The following is a 15835-nucleotide window of genomic DNA, read 5'->3' as shown; positions in this document are numbered from 1 at the left end:
AAAATACAACATGCAATGAGACATAGAACAAGTCAGCTCCATAAGATAGAGACATTCTTTTGATATCTTCCCAGCAGCAATGATTCTATCCCAGAGACATACATTAGCCCACTGTATTTCTGTAGCCAATGACGTGGCAACACTTGCTGGCGTCAAAGAGCAGTAAAACCACACTTTGTCTATCTCTCACCTGGCTGTTAACGTCCTGAAAATAGGATTCAACAAAGCCTAAAGAGTACACGGAATAGGTGCCTGCCTTACGTCACACCTCTGCAGGTGAAGAGATCAATAATGATTGAAAGTACAATACCTACCATATACTCATAGCAAAAGAAAATAAATCACAACACTCTCCTCACAATGCTTGACCATGTGAGAAAATCATTCTTTGCTTTAGGCACCTTCTTATTTGTAGTTGCACCCTTTTTGTTTAATGACTGACAGCATGGAAAAGATGTACAGGTTAAAAACTTGTGCCTTCTGGTAAAAGTACTCTCAACTGACTCCAAAAAGAAGGGTTCAACCATGTTAATTCACTGCATGTTTACAGATGTTTTGAAAATAAGCAGTTAAAGGTTTTTTTTAAAAAAGCTAGATTGGTGAGGTAACAACTGGAAGTAAGGAAATTCATGTTCAGAAGTTTGAAGTCAGCTGTCACAGGAAATGCAAGAGGGGAATCACTTAAAATGTCAAAAGCCTCAGAGAAGCTGGCACTCTATCTTGCAGGTCAATCCTGCCATTACAGTCATCTGCTTTTCTACCACATCAATCTTTAATCAGCAACATTAAAGGTACTCAATGTAAATCAGTTTGGCAGATGATTGTGAAAATAGGCTTACCTCTGACAAATGGAACTAATTAAAAAATGAGCTCAAGATTTCTACTGTAATCAAAGAATCACAAGCAGCTGTGGGTTTTATTATGGAAAATGAAGAGAGAGAGAAGTATGATGCTCTTAGGTGCTAGCTAAGGAAAACCTAGAAAAAAGTTGGAAAAGGTATACATATAAATAAACACATTTTTTTAAGTTTTTGGAAAAGTGATAGTATATTAAGAAGTTTGCTTTGGTATTGAAAAAACAAAGGTCTGGTAAAACTTGCAGACACCGGTTTTTAAAATCACTACGTTCTCAAGTCAGCAACATAATGAGGGTTCGTTTCACAGGTATTTTTATGGGAGTAAGGAAAGTCTTTCTAAGCAGAAAGCATAAAGGGAACATATTTGATTGTATGAAATTTTTAAACTTCTTTATGTCATAAGACATTACAAACAAAAACATTTGCAATACCCTTGATAAAGAGACCTAACAATGCTGACAGAAATTGGGTAGATGTCCAAACAAGCAACTCATAAAAGACAAAAATAGCTAATAATCTAATGAAGACGTTCCATCTCAACAATAAAATAATTAGAAATGAAAGTAAGGCTTCTCACCTATTAGACTTACAAGATTAAGAGAATCTACGTGAAGAAAAAAGGCACTTGTGGGAGTCTAAATTAGTACAAACAATTTTTTTAATGATAAGCTGACAATATTTATCAATTTAAAACATATATCTCTTCTTTGACCAACTTCTAAGAATTCGCTTCTAAGAATCTACCTGAAGAAGGTACTAAGATTAGTGTCTGTAAGGATGCCCAGGGTTAGAGTTATATATACAATAATGAAAATCCATCAATAAGGGTAGGTTAATTAAAATTTGGTATAACCATACAAGAGAGCAGGGGTTGGTAAACTTTTTCCTATAAAGGATCAGAGAGTAAATATCTTTGACCTTGTGGGCCACATGGTCTCTGTTGCAACTACTCTACTCTGCCATTGTAGTGTGAAAGTCATAGACAATTCTTAAGTATATGGTGTGGCTGTGTTCCCTTTATTGGGAAAAACAAGTAGCCCATAGGCATAATTTGCTGACCCCCGCAACAAAGTATAAGTAAGCATTAAAAAAAATGTGGTTCTGTATTAACTGATAAAGTTTAATAAACAGATTGGTAAATAAAGCAGATTACAAAACATGTACCCTAAGAACTCACACAAGATCATATACTGATGAGGACACACAGACACATACACACACACAGAAAGCACATTTACATTCACTAAAGCTATCTAAAAGATATATTTTTTAAAATTTCGAATAAAAAGATAAACTGGGTTTTTTGTATATAGCAGGAGTCATCAAACTATGGCTCATGGACCAAATTTGGGCTACTGCCTGGTTTTTGTTTTTTGGGTTTTTTAAAAATATTTTCTTTTTTTCTTTTTCTCCCCAAAGCCCCCCAGTACAAAGTTGTGTATTTTTAGTTGTGGGTCCTTCTAGTTGTGGCATGTGGGATGCCACCTCAGCATGGCTTGATGAGCAGCACCATGTTCGCACCCAGGATCCGAAATGGCAAAACCCTGGGCCGCCAAAGTGGAGCACACGAACTTAACCACTCAGCCATGGGGCCAGCCCCTTTGGATTTTTTTGAGGAAGATTAACCCTGAGCTTAATATCAGCCACCAATCCCTCTCTTTTTGCTGAGGAAGATTGGCTCTGAGCCAACATCCGTGCCCACCTTCCTCTACTTTATATGTGGGAGGCCTGCTACAGCATGGCTTGATGAGCAGTACGTAGGTCTGTGCCTAGGATCTGAACCAGTGAACCTTAGGCTGACGAAGTGGAGCACATGAACTTAACTGCTTGGCCACTGGGCTAGCCCTGCCACTGCCTGCTTTTATAAATAAAGTTTTACTGGAATACAGACATGCCTGTTCATTTATGTACTACCTATGGCTGCTTGCACGACGATGGCAAAATTGAGTAATAATGACAGAGACTGTTTGGCCAACAGAGCCTAAAATATTTATTATCTGGCCTTTTATAGAAAAGGTTTGCCCATGGCCCCTGATATCTACAATGTTAGATGAAGTCATTACATTTTTTAAAAACTCCTTAGTTTTCCTCAGGAAAGTCTTATAGATTAAAAATACACCAAAACACACCTAAAAAGGACCAAAGTCTAAAGTATGATGAAACATTTAAGATGTGATTTTGGAAATCCAACAGCCCTCAAGCACAGTGAACAGCAAATGATAACAAGTCTATCTATAACCATAAAACTCCCCTTATAATGGCAGCTTCTTTGACCAAGTGAAAGCTGATTTGGGGATGCTCACACAGCCCTTCTTACCTTGTGATCACATGGTAGTAATAAATCTTCCCTTCTGGATCTCGGGCTGTCTTCCAGTTGGGAGGTAAGACAATAGTTTTTGGTTTGGGAGGAGAGGGGGGTGGCAGATCCAAGAGATTATTTGTCACAACCATTTCAGCCTAAAAAGAAACAACACACACACAAGTTCTTAATCAGGGCCATCTCTTAATCTAGCTGAAAAAGATGAAAGTAGTCTACATAAGCAATATGTAAAAACATACATCAATCTCTTCTTTTAAAAAAAGATAAAGCAAAGGTACAATCTGGGAAAGGCTCAGAAACAGTACATCTAAAGAGCTTTAGGGAGCTTTCAGAACACTGACAGCTGGCTCCCAGTTCACCATCCAAGACATCATATTTCAAAATATTCAGCAACTCAGCAGTATTTTTCAACCTTAAAAATAACCAATGCTAAATGGCACATAACAACTTCAGGATACTGATCAGCTGAATGGGCTGTAGATCCATCTCTCTTTTTTTTTTTTTGAAAAGCAGATATGACAGAATGTTAACATTTATCCATTATATATTTTTCTTTACTTTTCTGTATGTTTGGAACCTCATATTTATATTTAAAAAAATTTAAGGCCACATTTTGAAACACATAAAAAAAATCTCATAATCACTGTTATAGACTGAAACGTGTTTCCCCAAAATTCATATACTGAAGCCCTAAACCCCAATGACCATATTTGTAGATATGGCCTTTAAAGAGGTGATTAAGATTACATGAGGTCATAAGGGTGGCGCCCTAATCTAATACGACTGGTGTCCTTACAAGAAGAGGAAGAGACATCAGGGAACATGTGCACAAAAACGCCATGTGAAGAACAGTGAGAAGGCAGCCATCTGCAAGCCAAGAACAGGCCTCAGGAGACACCAAACCTGCCGACTTCTAGCCTCCAGAACTGTGAGAAAATAAATTTCTGTTGTTTAAGCCACTCAGTCTGTGGTATGTCGTTACAGCAGCTCTAGCAGACAATAAGATAATCACTGTAAGGATATATATACCCTTAATTGTTCATTCTATGTAAGCCAGGTAAAAAAGAATACTTTTTCCAGCTTCACCTTTGCTTGAGCAGTTAAAGAAGAACCTGCGACCCAAGGCTCAGAAAAATGTGGCCACTTTTAAGCAAACGGGTTTTTGAGCATCACTGCTTTATGACACTAAACTCTGACTACTTTTACTATTATTCATGTGATCCTTAACTCTCTTAATGGAATGTCAGCTTCTAAGGATAGGAATGGAATCTTACATTTGTATTCAAAATGCCTTGAAAGGCCCAACTCATAGCAAGCCCTCAAATAGCTACTGTAAGTGAACACCGTCTCATTCCCAAGTGTTTCCCATGCAGTGATTTTACTCTATCTCCACTAACTGTCCCACCTTTCTAAGCCACCATCGCTCGCCAGAGTGCCGTTAAGAGCCTTCTCTGGAACTGTGAGTCTTCTACACTGCTAATCTGATCATGTTATTTTCCTGTTTAGTTTCTCAGTCACTTCCAGTGCCAACCTCCTATATATCCCATTTCATTCAATAACAACACTTCATCAAGATTTCAAATCTTCATCAAGATTTGGTTATGAACCAAAATATTTCTTACTGGCTGTAAGGGCTGAGGCTGCCCTGGTGCAACTATTGTAGTTACGGCTGCAGCTGGCTGTACCACCACTCCCTGTGGGTGAGCTGTGAAAATCTGTTGTCCCTGGATGTACTGAAGACTTGGTTGGGCATAACTCTAAAAGATAAAATGAAGAAATTCATAATTTATGCTTTTCTGGCTCTAATAAAGTAATAATCAACTTCTAAATTGGCATAATCTTATTGGAAGATACATCAAATTATTATTTTTTTTACTTTTAGTATGAATGTTTGGATACAAACGTATAAAACACTCTTTTGTTTCAAACACCAAAGCTTCTTTTTTTGAATAATTCTCTAGTCATTTACTTACTTAGATTCAATTCTATCATAAAAAAACAGAAAACTTCTTTTTTGGGGGGAGGGAGTGGCTCACGAAAGTCGTCCAATTGTTTAGCTTCCAATGAGAGTGGAGTAACAACTGAAGTGCTACTGCTGGGATATCCAAGAAATGGCTCCTGCTGCTCTTTTCAGAAAGCCTTTTTACTATCAATTCCTAATAATTAACAGGTTGTTCTGACTGGAAAAGGTCAAAAGGAGTGACTCACAGTAGAGGAAGTAAGGAAGGTGATCAAATTTTAAACTATTTTTTTAGCTTTTTTGTAGTCTTCTATAATACAACTCCTTTCAAGAAAGACAGCAGAATTCAGTGTATCTAAAATTCTTACCACACACTCATTTATACAGTGCTTGATGAAGCAGAAAGCCCTTTCACATATATTATCTCATTTAGCCCTGACCCCCATCAGAGTCGGGGATCTCCCACACCTGGTGTTACATAAAAACTAAGTATCACGGCTAGGACTTAAACCTACCCTGGAATAGTAGGAACAAGCTGGAAGACTAGAAGCAAGTAAAATTGTGATGCTTGAGTCTTAAGGCTATGACTAAACTCTAGAGAAACCTTTTGCTCACTGAGATGGAAAAAACAGATTCTATTTTATATGAGTAACCATATGACTAGTGAGCTCTCTACAGAGGAGTCTTTAATGGACGTCTTCCATTGTTGTTGCTCAGACTCTGACACCCAGGTTAAGAACATACTTCAGGAATAGGAGTGGGACAAAAGTAGATCATTTTTCTTATATCTGTGATACATATCCTCAGGGAAAAACTCAAAACTAACGGCTTGGTCTGAGACAGAATATGGCAAGTCATAGGAGGCGAAGTGGGGAGCTAGGAATTTTGTTTAAGATCCCTAAAATATTCTCATTTTCTTACTAGCCTTATTAAGCACTATAATATTCATTTTAAGCCAAACATGAAAGGTAAAAAAAAAAAAACCTACGTATAAGAAGGTTCAGAGCAGTGTTATTTATAATTATGAAGAAGAACTTTCATTTAAATGACTACCCCAGGAAAACAGATAAACAATGACCTTATGAGCAAATGGGAAATTATATAGCCATTAAAATGTATATGTATACGTGCATATGAATGTACATATACACACATATAAAAAGAGTAATTTGGAAAAACGGTTAAGAATTATGCTAAGCAGAAAAACAGGATAAAAATCTTCAAGTCTTCAAGATCACAAATGTATAAACATGTGGTCAAAGAGATTATAAAAAAACGAAAGTAGTTAACACAGTTAAGCTTTTAGGAATTAAAGCAGGACACTTTATCATGGCCTTTTGAACAATTTTTTTTTTTTTTTTGAGAAAGCTTAGCCCTGAGCTAACTGCCACGAATCCTCCTCTTTTTGCTGAGGAAGGCCAGCCCTGAGCTAACATCCGTGCCCATCTTCCTCTGCTTTATATGTGGGACGCCTACCACAGCATGGCTTGTCAAGCAGTGCCACATCTGCACCCAGGATCTGAACCAGCGAACCCCGGGCCGCTGAAGCAGAGCATGTGCACTTTGCTGCGCCATCGGGCCAGCCCCACGAACAAAATTTTGATACAACTTCATCACAAAAATATTAAGCGAAGTAAAAATTACTGATCAATACTAAGTAATGTGTGCAGGAAACATCCCCAGGAGTCTCTGCCATTCACAATAATTCACCTTTAAGTGGTGACAAGGAGTGATGGGAGAGACATAGGAATGTGACGAGGATGATGCTTTGGACATTTTTTTTTTTGGTGAGGAAGATTGGCCCTGAGCTAACATCTGTTGTCAATCTTTTTTTTTTTTTTTGAGGAAGATTAGCCCTGAGCTAACTACTGCCAATCCTCCTCTTTTTGCTGAGGAAGATTGGCCCTAAGCTAACATCCACGTCCATCTTCCTCTACTTTATATGCAGGACGCCTACCACAGCATGGCTTTTGCCAAGCGGTGCCATGTCCGCACCCAGGATCTGAACTGGCAAACGCTGGGCCACCAAGAAGTGGAACGCGCGAACTTAACCACTGCGCCACTGGGCCGGCCCCTGGACATTTTTTTTTTTTACAACTTAAAACGTATTGCTTTGTTTTACAGGAAAAAAGAAATGATTAATATAAATATAATTTTAAATATAAAATCAGTACACTCCTAACTTTTAAATTTAACATTACTATTCCTACCATAGTAATATCCTTAGGCTCAGTGTACGAGAGTCACTCTGGCAAACTTCATCATGATAAACTTGTAGGGTATAAAAAATGATATATAAGCTAGGTCTAGAGGAGGAAAAGGGCAGCTGTCTCCTAATTCATTTATCATGACAAAGGGTTCTCCTTTTGTAGGAATATAGAAGAATAAATTAAATATAATTCACTGCATATAAGCCAAAAAGAGGAATAATCCAAAGTCATTCTCTCTCTGATCACTTGCTTTGGGGGAAGCCAGCTGGCATGTTGTAAGCAGCCCTACTGAGAGGCCCACGTGGTGGTAAGAAATGGAGGCCAGTTTACAACTATGTGAATGATCTTGAAAGTGAATCTTCCAGCCCATGTCTAGCCTTCAGATGACTACAGCCTTAGTTAACAGCTTGACTGTAATTTCATGAACGACTCTGAGCCAGAACCACCTAGCCAAGCTGCTTCTGAATCCTTGACCCACCGAAACTATGAGATGATAATTACTTATTCGTTGTCTGAAGCTGCTACTAAATCCTGGTGTAATTTGTTACACAACAACAGATGACTAGTACATACAAAACTGATCAATATATAAAAGTGATCAATGGCAGGGCTTTCCCCTGGCATCAGATTTGAACATCCCATAAATAGACTGTAAGACAGACAAGAGAGGTCCCACAATTAGTTACCTGTACAATTGGTGGAGTTGTCTGTGAATAGGGTGATGTCACACCATAGACAGTTGGACAAGTCTGTCCTTGATAATATATGGTTGCTTGAGACTGTGCAGGAGAGTACTGCTGCTGTACACTGACAGACTGTTGGTTTGAGTCCCAAACACCATAATTCTGTCCCTGGACTGGGCCTGGGGCTGGCACTGGCAAGACAGCAACACTGGAGTCTTGGTGTACCACACCATCACTTTGGGCCACATACTGTGAACTGGAAACTTCCACAGGGGTTGCCACATGTGGCACCACTGGCACGGGTGGAGGGGCAGCAAGAGGTTCTGTAGAATGTCCCACCAAGGGCTGAGAATGATCATAAGGAGCAGGAGAACATACAGGGTCCATGCTGGGTGTGGGGAGGAGCACCTTTCCAGCATTAGGGTTGCTAGGATCCACATAGGCCTGCATGGGATAACCTGGTGGATAGCCAGCAAAGGGGTGATGAGGGGCATTGTAGCCAAGAGAGTCATAGGGGAGTGGAGACGTCATTCCCAGGTTCTGCATCTGCTGCTGTTGCTTCTGAGCCTCCCGCTGAGCCACCTCTTGCTCAAACAACTTCCGACGCTCCTCTGTAGAAAGTTTATTGCGGTCTTTAATTCGTACTTTCTTTTTAGAAGTTGGTGTATCATATCTAGAAGGAAAACAGTAAGAGCATCACAAAAAGTTTTTTCCTAAATCATAGACATAATCAAAGCAATAATAAATATTATGTCAGTCAATACTAAACCATTAACCACACCAACTCCAATTTGGCCGTGGTTAAAAATCATACTCAGAATTACTTAAGGAGTCTTGCAGATAAGAGAGAACCGTAAGGAAATAGACACTTAGGTGAAAATAATAACTTTATCCTTATTCTCAGATTCTAGAACTTCACATTAAAGATACATATAGCATCCTAAATAGATTCTTCTTTATAGTTCGGGACAGTCCTATAACCACAAATTCTGAAATTAAAACAAAAACCAAAATACATGAATAAAAGCTAGAGAATTTGACGCATATCTGACCACACACATTTATAACAAATATCAACAAAGGACAGTTAAGTGAAAGATGAGCATGCAAACACAAAAGCATGGGAAGGTAGATTCACATACTCTTCTCTTGCAATACCTAGTATAACATCTTACTGCTAAGCATAATACTCTGTGATAGTTTTGACTAGTATCCCCAGCAGGCCCACAAGAAACCACCAGCTCTAATGTTCACAAGAAGAGAATTAAGGGCTTCAAGATTCTTTTGTGAAGTTCCATGCACTGAATCAAACTTCTGAGAAAGTGTGCTTGCAAAAACAAAAAAATGACAACCAATTTCAAGATGTTTTGCTGCAAAGAAACACCTAATAACAGCTTCACAGATAAGGGCATAACATTTATCCAAATAACAAAAAATATATGGTCTAAAAACCTCTAAGCTGAAAATTTCCTTTAAAGAGTTAGTAGGGTTTCTGCCTTGGGTGTCTGGCAGAAACAAATGCAAATAGTCTATAGAAGAGAGCACTTAAATTCAGGCCTCAATGGATTCCCACAGATAAAAGTCTAAGGAACATGAGTTCATTAAAAAATAAAATTATATACGCATAAAATAAAAATATATTTTATATAATTATAAAATTATATATATCTCTCTCAACAAATGAGAGGAAGAGACTGACAAAGACTGCTGATACTGCAATTATCCAACATAAACTATAAGAAATGTTTAATATGTTTAATGAAATAAAAGAGGTTATTAAAAATATGACTAAAGGGGGGCTGGCCCTGTGGCCTAGTGGTTAAGTTTGGCACACTGTGCTTTGGCAGCCCAGGTTCGGTTCCTGGGTGCAGACCTACACCACTCATTGGCAGCCATACTGTGGCAGCAACCCACAAACAAAATAGAGGAAGATTCACACGGATGTTAGCTCAGGGCGAATCTTCCTCAAGCAAAAAGAGGAAGACTAGCAAGAGATGTTAGCTCAGGGATAATCTTCCTGAGCAAAAAAAGAAAAAAAAGAGTATCATCACCCACCTCAAGGGTAGGGAAGAATTTCCTAAAACAAGAGTAAGCACTAACCATAAAACAAACATACAGTACATATGATACACTCAGTTACACCAGAATTTATAAATTCCGTATATCAAAAGACACAAAAAATGTCAAAATACAAGCCATGAAGTGGGAAAAACACTTGCAAAAATTATCACCAAAACAGAATTGTATTTAGAATATATATAAAGAACTCCTAAAACTCAAAAAGATATAATTTAATAAATGAACAACACATATAAAAAGATAGTTCATATAAGAGGAATCAGGAATGGCCAACAAATATATGACAAGATGTTTAATCTATTTAGTAACTAAGGAAACGCAAATTAAAAGCATCATGAGTTACTATTACATTTCCAGACAGCTCAAAATTAAAAATTCTGACAACTGAAGTACATAAATGCTGTATCTTGATTTTTTGTTAAACTTAATTTAACAAGAACTTCTCTGGAATAAATGTTTTCTAGTCCCCAGCAGGTGCTTATGTGGCCTGTTTTTCTACCAGCATGATAAAGACAACCTCTGACACAGGGATCAATCAGCATTTTAACTGGTGTGGCACAAGATTCACTAGAAAAGAAAGTTCTGACTTTGGAATAATTACCATAATCTTGGAAGAGTTATCTCGCACCAACCCCTACATCTCTTTAAAGAACAAATCTTTGACACCGCAAATAGCATTTAAATGTTATCAAGTAGCAACCATTCAAAAAAAATCTGTTAGTCTTCACAGCAATTATTACTGTCAAAAGAGACTGTCTCAACATTTATCAGTAAAGTTTTCTACTCACTCATAAAAAGAATATACTCATTCCAAAAGCCTTTGGTACCCAAAATCAGAAGAATATGACTTGGGCACTTTCTGACTTGCTCTGAGAATAACTCACACAGGCCACTTACCTGTCATCTGGCCTTTTTGTTCCCCGCTCGTAGGCAGAAGAAGGTGGTGAGAGGGAGCCCCTTCGTTTTCTTTTCTCTTTATTTTGAGTTTGCTTGTCTGGGTCTCTCTCTCTTGACCTGTTAGGAGTCTTTGGGGCAGCTGTTTGATCTCTGAAGCCAACAGCATCCCTTCCTCGTTCAGTTACTAAGGGAAAAGGGTTTTTAAAAAGTTTACTTGGTAGATTTTTCTCCATCGTGATAGTATGTCAACTGTGGAATAAAATTTCTATCCAACAAATGGATCCTTGGACTCTTCCCTCATATACCCAGTCCTGAATCTGGATGAGACACAAGGTCTTGTGTGTGTATACACTCTATTTCCTGAAAGCCTCTTTCATGAATGCCCTTTTCCACCTTTCCCCACAAAAGTCTTAGTGCAAGTCTTCAACATTTCTAACAAAGTTCTGTGGAACACATGAATGCAAGATGTTCCCATTACCTTTAGCAAGGCAGTCTGCTTGTGAGTTCAAAACGTAAAAGCCTTTCACTGCCCCTGTAACTGCATATTTATAGTTTGTAGAAGAGTAGCCTGGCATGCTAAGTATAAAAACCTCAACAGGAAAAGTCTCTTTAATTTAAAGAAAAAAGGATTAGACAACTTTTTATGAACTAAAATTTTAAAAGGAAAATATTTCAAACACAGGTGATAACAGATAACTCAGGAACTTATCAAAGCTAGACAGCCTCATCTTCAGAAAGAATGCCAGCTTCCTATTGAAAGATGGTACTACTAAGCTTCTTCACTCAGTCTCTTTATCTAGAATGATTCTCACTCATGCTAACTCACCCAACTCCACTGCAACTGCTCCCAAAAGCTGTCCTAAGTATTACTTTTCACTGATCACGGCTCCTAGTTTCTCATCTCCCTAAAAAGTCTAAATCCTACCACAAAACATTTCACTATAAATTGACTGGTATTACAGGTTGGTGCTTTATGTATGTTAGTACTGCTACCCAATTAATCAGACTGCTCTCTTCTTGAGAAGAGAATTTCTATTTTTTATTTTTAAAGATTGGCCCTGAGCTAACATCTGTTGCCAATCTTTTCTTTTGCCCCTTCTTCTCCCCAAAGCCTCCCAGTACACAGCTGTATATTCTAGTTGTAGGGCCTTCTAGTTCTACTATGTGGGACACCGCCTCAGCATGGCTTGATGAGTGGTGCTAGGTCTGCGCCCAGGATCCGAACCAGCAAAACGCTGAGCTAATGAAGTGGAGCCTGCGAACTTAACCACTCGGCCACAGGGCCAGCCCCCAAAATTTCTTATAACATATCTTTCATAGCACAAAGCAGATTCTCAATAATCATTAGCTGGTTTTTCTTGTTCTTATCTCAGAAAAACATGCTATCAATTGTTTTTTCCTAGCAGTAAGGTTAGGTTTGTATATGCCATTCTCGCAGTTCTTTTAGTTGCCAAAAACATTTATTTGCAAAATAGTTACTAATCTACAACCATATATGAGCATTTGTTAGTGAGAAGCTAACAGAACTCATCTATGCCACACGCTGGTAGAAAATACTGTACAATTAAAACAACTGTTTCAGCTCACAAGGTAGTAGTATAGCAACCTTCTGTGAAGTACTATTAGCTAGTTGCATCTCTATTTGCCCATGACTACTCTATTTCTTCCTTCAAACCTAGGTTCCTTGTCCTGGTGTTAATTTCCTTAAAATGTGGCTATTTCTTCACTATAGCCTAGTAAAATCAGAAAAGGAATCACACCAACAGTTCATATTCTGACTCTGCATCTTAGAATACGTGAGGCAGAGAAGTCATTTCATTTATTCAGGCTGATTTTCTCATATTATAAAAAGAGGGTAAAGCTGGACTACACATTTCCCGAAGTATTTCACAATTCTTACGAATTTTAAAAGTGGTAAGCTTTTTAATTGCTTGACATTGAGTATAGAAACCAGGCTTGAATTATAAGCATTTCTTTAATCTAAAATCCTGAGACTGAGCTATAGCAGGGGGGATGTTCCATATGTGAGGGAGAAACTGAAGTTGGCACACAAAAGTCTCCTTCCTGAAAAGATTACAGCAGTCTCTTATAGACTACGCCCTGCCTCTCTCAGATGGCCACATGGGACCAGATATTGCAAAATACTGAGGGGAATCCTCACAGGTATTTAAACTTTGCCTAGCTTGCTCATAATTTCAACTCAGTAGGCACAGAGAAACTGGCCTCTGATGATAATGGCCTCTATAGTGGTGCCACTGGTTTTGTCAACTAGTACTGCCCAACCCTGCCTTCTTTCTTACGGGAAGAACTCTTTGCAGCCCTAAGTAGGATGTCCAGTAGAATTAAAAATATCCAAGAGATACAAGAATGAGGCAAAGGACACCTCATAGGTCTTTAACCAAGAAGATTATTTAACCAATGAGATTTAAGATTACAAAAAGCTCTTCATGCCAAAAATAAAGAAAAAGACCAAAAATATGATCACACTGGCTCCTTTACCCTATTTATATTGGGTCAGTGCTGAAGGGGCTCAAGAGACCAACAACAGCCACCATGATTGATCCCATTGTTTTAATTGCTAAAGAAGTATGTTGGAAACATAACTAAGGCGTAAAGTCCAGAAACCAGACTGCCATGGCCTGTTATCTGTTCTGTAATAATCACTCTTAACCTTTTGAGGGTTAGTGACTCCCTGAGAATCTGAGGAAAGTTTTGCATTTTCTCCAGAAAAATGATTGTACACAAAGGATTTTGCATATAAACATCTACAGGTAAAGACTTACACAGACCTCTAGGAGTACAAGTTTAAGAACGACTGCTCTAGAAGAACAAATGCATGGAAGAAAAGCTACTAAAGGCAATGACTTCAAGGAAAGCAACAATCCAGGTAGTGTAAAGGGACACCTCCTTTGGCTAAAATTCACTAAGAATGAATAAAAATGAGTTTCCAAACACAAATACTTCATTTACCTAATTACATACTGTCTGGTTTCAAAAACAAAACAGCTAAAGTTCTTATCAGTTACCTCTGCGTACTTCCAAAAGAATATTTGTAAAGCCATATACACAGAGTATCTCTGAATACCTACTTGTGTTCTCCTTTTCAGTTTGACTTTTCTTTGGAATCCGATATACCTCCTGCAAAAAAAAAACAAAAGAAAGGTTATCAGTGTGGAGTGGAAGCAGTGATTGCTTTGAAGCTGACTGATTTCATATGGCAACAAGAAATGGAAAGGAACAGGCTGGTATTTAATTATTCTCCAAAATTTGACTTATATATGGCTTTATATAAGAATAGATCCTGGTCCCATAAACACATGTAGCACAAATATAAAAATATGTATATTTTAACATCTACCAGACTTGTATGATCTTATTAGCTAAGTAAGCCGACTAAGTAACTGGTGCCTTATATTTCTGGCGGGAATACACTTCTTGATAATCTTAATTGCTGTATGTCTTCTGCATATAAAATGAAGTCATCTATGGCTCCCTTACTGAGAGTATTCATAAGAATGATTCTAATATCTCACTTGCCATCCCTACTTAAGGGAACAAAAAGTAATAACTTCGCTACGTAAAAACACTTCAGAAAAATTATATGGGTAAAGACAATTCCTGGTATTCAGCGTATTTTTCTATAAATGCAAAACCAACTTGGCTAATGACCAAATGTAATAGCTACTTCCTTATTGTTGTTATTTATAAAAAGGAAAAATAAGCATTAGATCATTGTTGCTCTAATAATAGCATCTAATACTGTACCAAAATTAGTCTTGAGAAATGTAAACTATGATTTTAAGCTTTGAGGTACCTTTTCTTGTATGAATCTAAGGCCTAGAACCTGTTGCGTTTCCTGACAATCTCACTTTTTGGTCCATCAAGCAGCTCAAGGGCACAACATTTCCTTAACAATTAGCTTGTTAAGTGGGCAAATGGCAAACCCACACAGTCTCAATGGTACACAAACGATACTCTCCCTTTAGAGTAATCTCATAATATTGACCATACATATCTGTCTGGTAATCCCATTTTTTAGGAATTGTACTCCAATAAAATCAAAGAACTGCCCTTTCCACATGATTGTTGGTTCTAGCAATATTTGTGGAAAATGAGAAATAACCCATATGTCACACAACTGAAGAAGGGTCAAGATACAATACTCAGCTGTCATTAAAAATGCAAATATGGACTACACAGATACAGGGCCATCTATATGAATTTAGACTTTTTTAAAAAATCCTTAAATATTCCATGCATGCTGATAAATTACTGAATAAAGATAATTATTACTATAATAAAACGTACACTTATCCTGTGTGCCAGGTATCATGCTAAGCATTTCAAATGGCTGAAATTTGAGCTTCAAAACAACCCTACGAGGTAAGTACTATTACCTCCATTTTACAAATGGGAGAATTTACTTAAAAAGTTTAGCAATCTGCCCAAGGATATGATGCTATGAGATGGTCTGACTCCAAGACACTTTATCTTCTGTACTAGATGACACAGGTTATGGCTAACAGTCAGCATTATTTTGGGGAGGAATACCATTTTGGGGATGTATGCACAAATACAGGTGGTATCCTCCATCCCCCTAGCCTTTCCTTCCTATGTAGGATTTCCACTAGAGCTGTGATTCTCAATTCTGGCTACACAATTAGATCACCCTAGGAAACTTTTACAGAAATACTGTCCCAGATAAACAACCTAAAACTCTGGGCATGGGTCCCAGGCATCTGTATTTTTTAGAAGGTCCCCAGATGATTCTGATGTCCAGAGAAGGTTGAGAAGCGGTGAAGTGCTAGCTTCTCTTAACAGTCCTCATT

General features: G+C 37.9%; 1 protein-coding gene across 9 annotated transcripts in view; it reads right to left on the bottom strand.

The window, feature by feature from the left end:
- The window catches only part of SETD2 (SET domain containing 2, histone lysine methyltransferase), a 118405-nt gene that overhangs the window by 18230 nt on the left and 84340 nt on the right, over positions 1 to 15835 (bottom strand). For 6 of the 9 annotated variants that reach the window (XR_011496455.1, XR_011496456.1, XR_011496457.1 and 3 more), the window contains 5 exons: positions 14096 to 14144; positions 11007 to 11190; positions 8034 to 8703; positions 4800 to 4934; positions 3175 to 3314 (listed from right to left, as the gene is read on the bottom strand). Coding sequence is in view for 4 of the 9 variants with exons in the window: in XM_014828819.3 (XP_014684305.3) it covers positions 3175 to 3314; positions 4800 to 4934; positions 8034 to 8703; positions 11007 to 11190; positions 14096 to 14144 (1178 nt within the window). In the remaining 5 variants the exon portion in view is untranslated. Of the gene's footprint in view, positions 1 to 3174; positions 3315 to 4799; positions 4935 to 8033; positions 8704 to 11006; positions 11191 to 14095; positions 14145 to 15835 lie in introns of those variants that run through there. The other 3 variants (XM_044755288.2, XR_006517930.2, XR_006517931.2) reach the window with 1 other exon arrangement.

The sequence above is a fragment of the Equus asinus genome, chromosome 21 (assembly GCF_041296235.1).
Source record: "Equus asinus isolate D_3611 breed Donkey chromosome 21, EquAss-T2T_v2, whole genome shotgun sequence".
In the NCBI taxonomy this organism is placed as follows: domain Eukaryota; kingdom Metazoa; phylum Chordata; class Mammalia; order Perissodactyla; family Equidae; genus Equus; species Equus asinus.
This window is presented reverse-complemented; position numbering and strand designations above follow the sequence as displayed.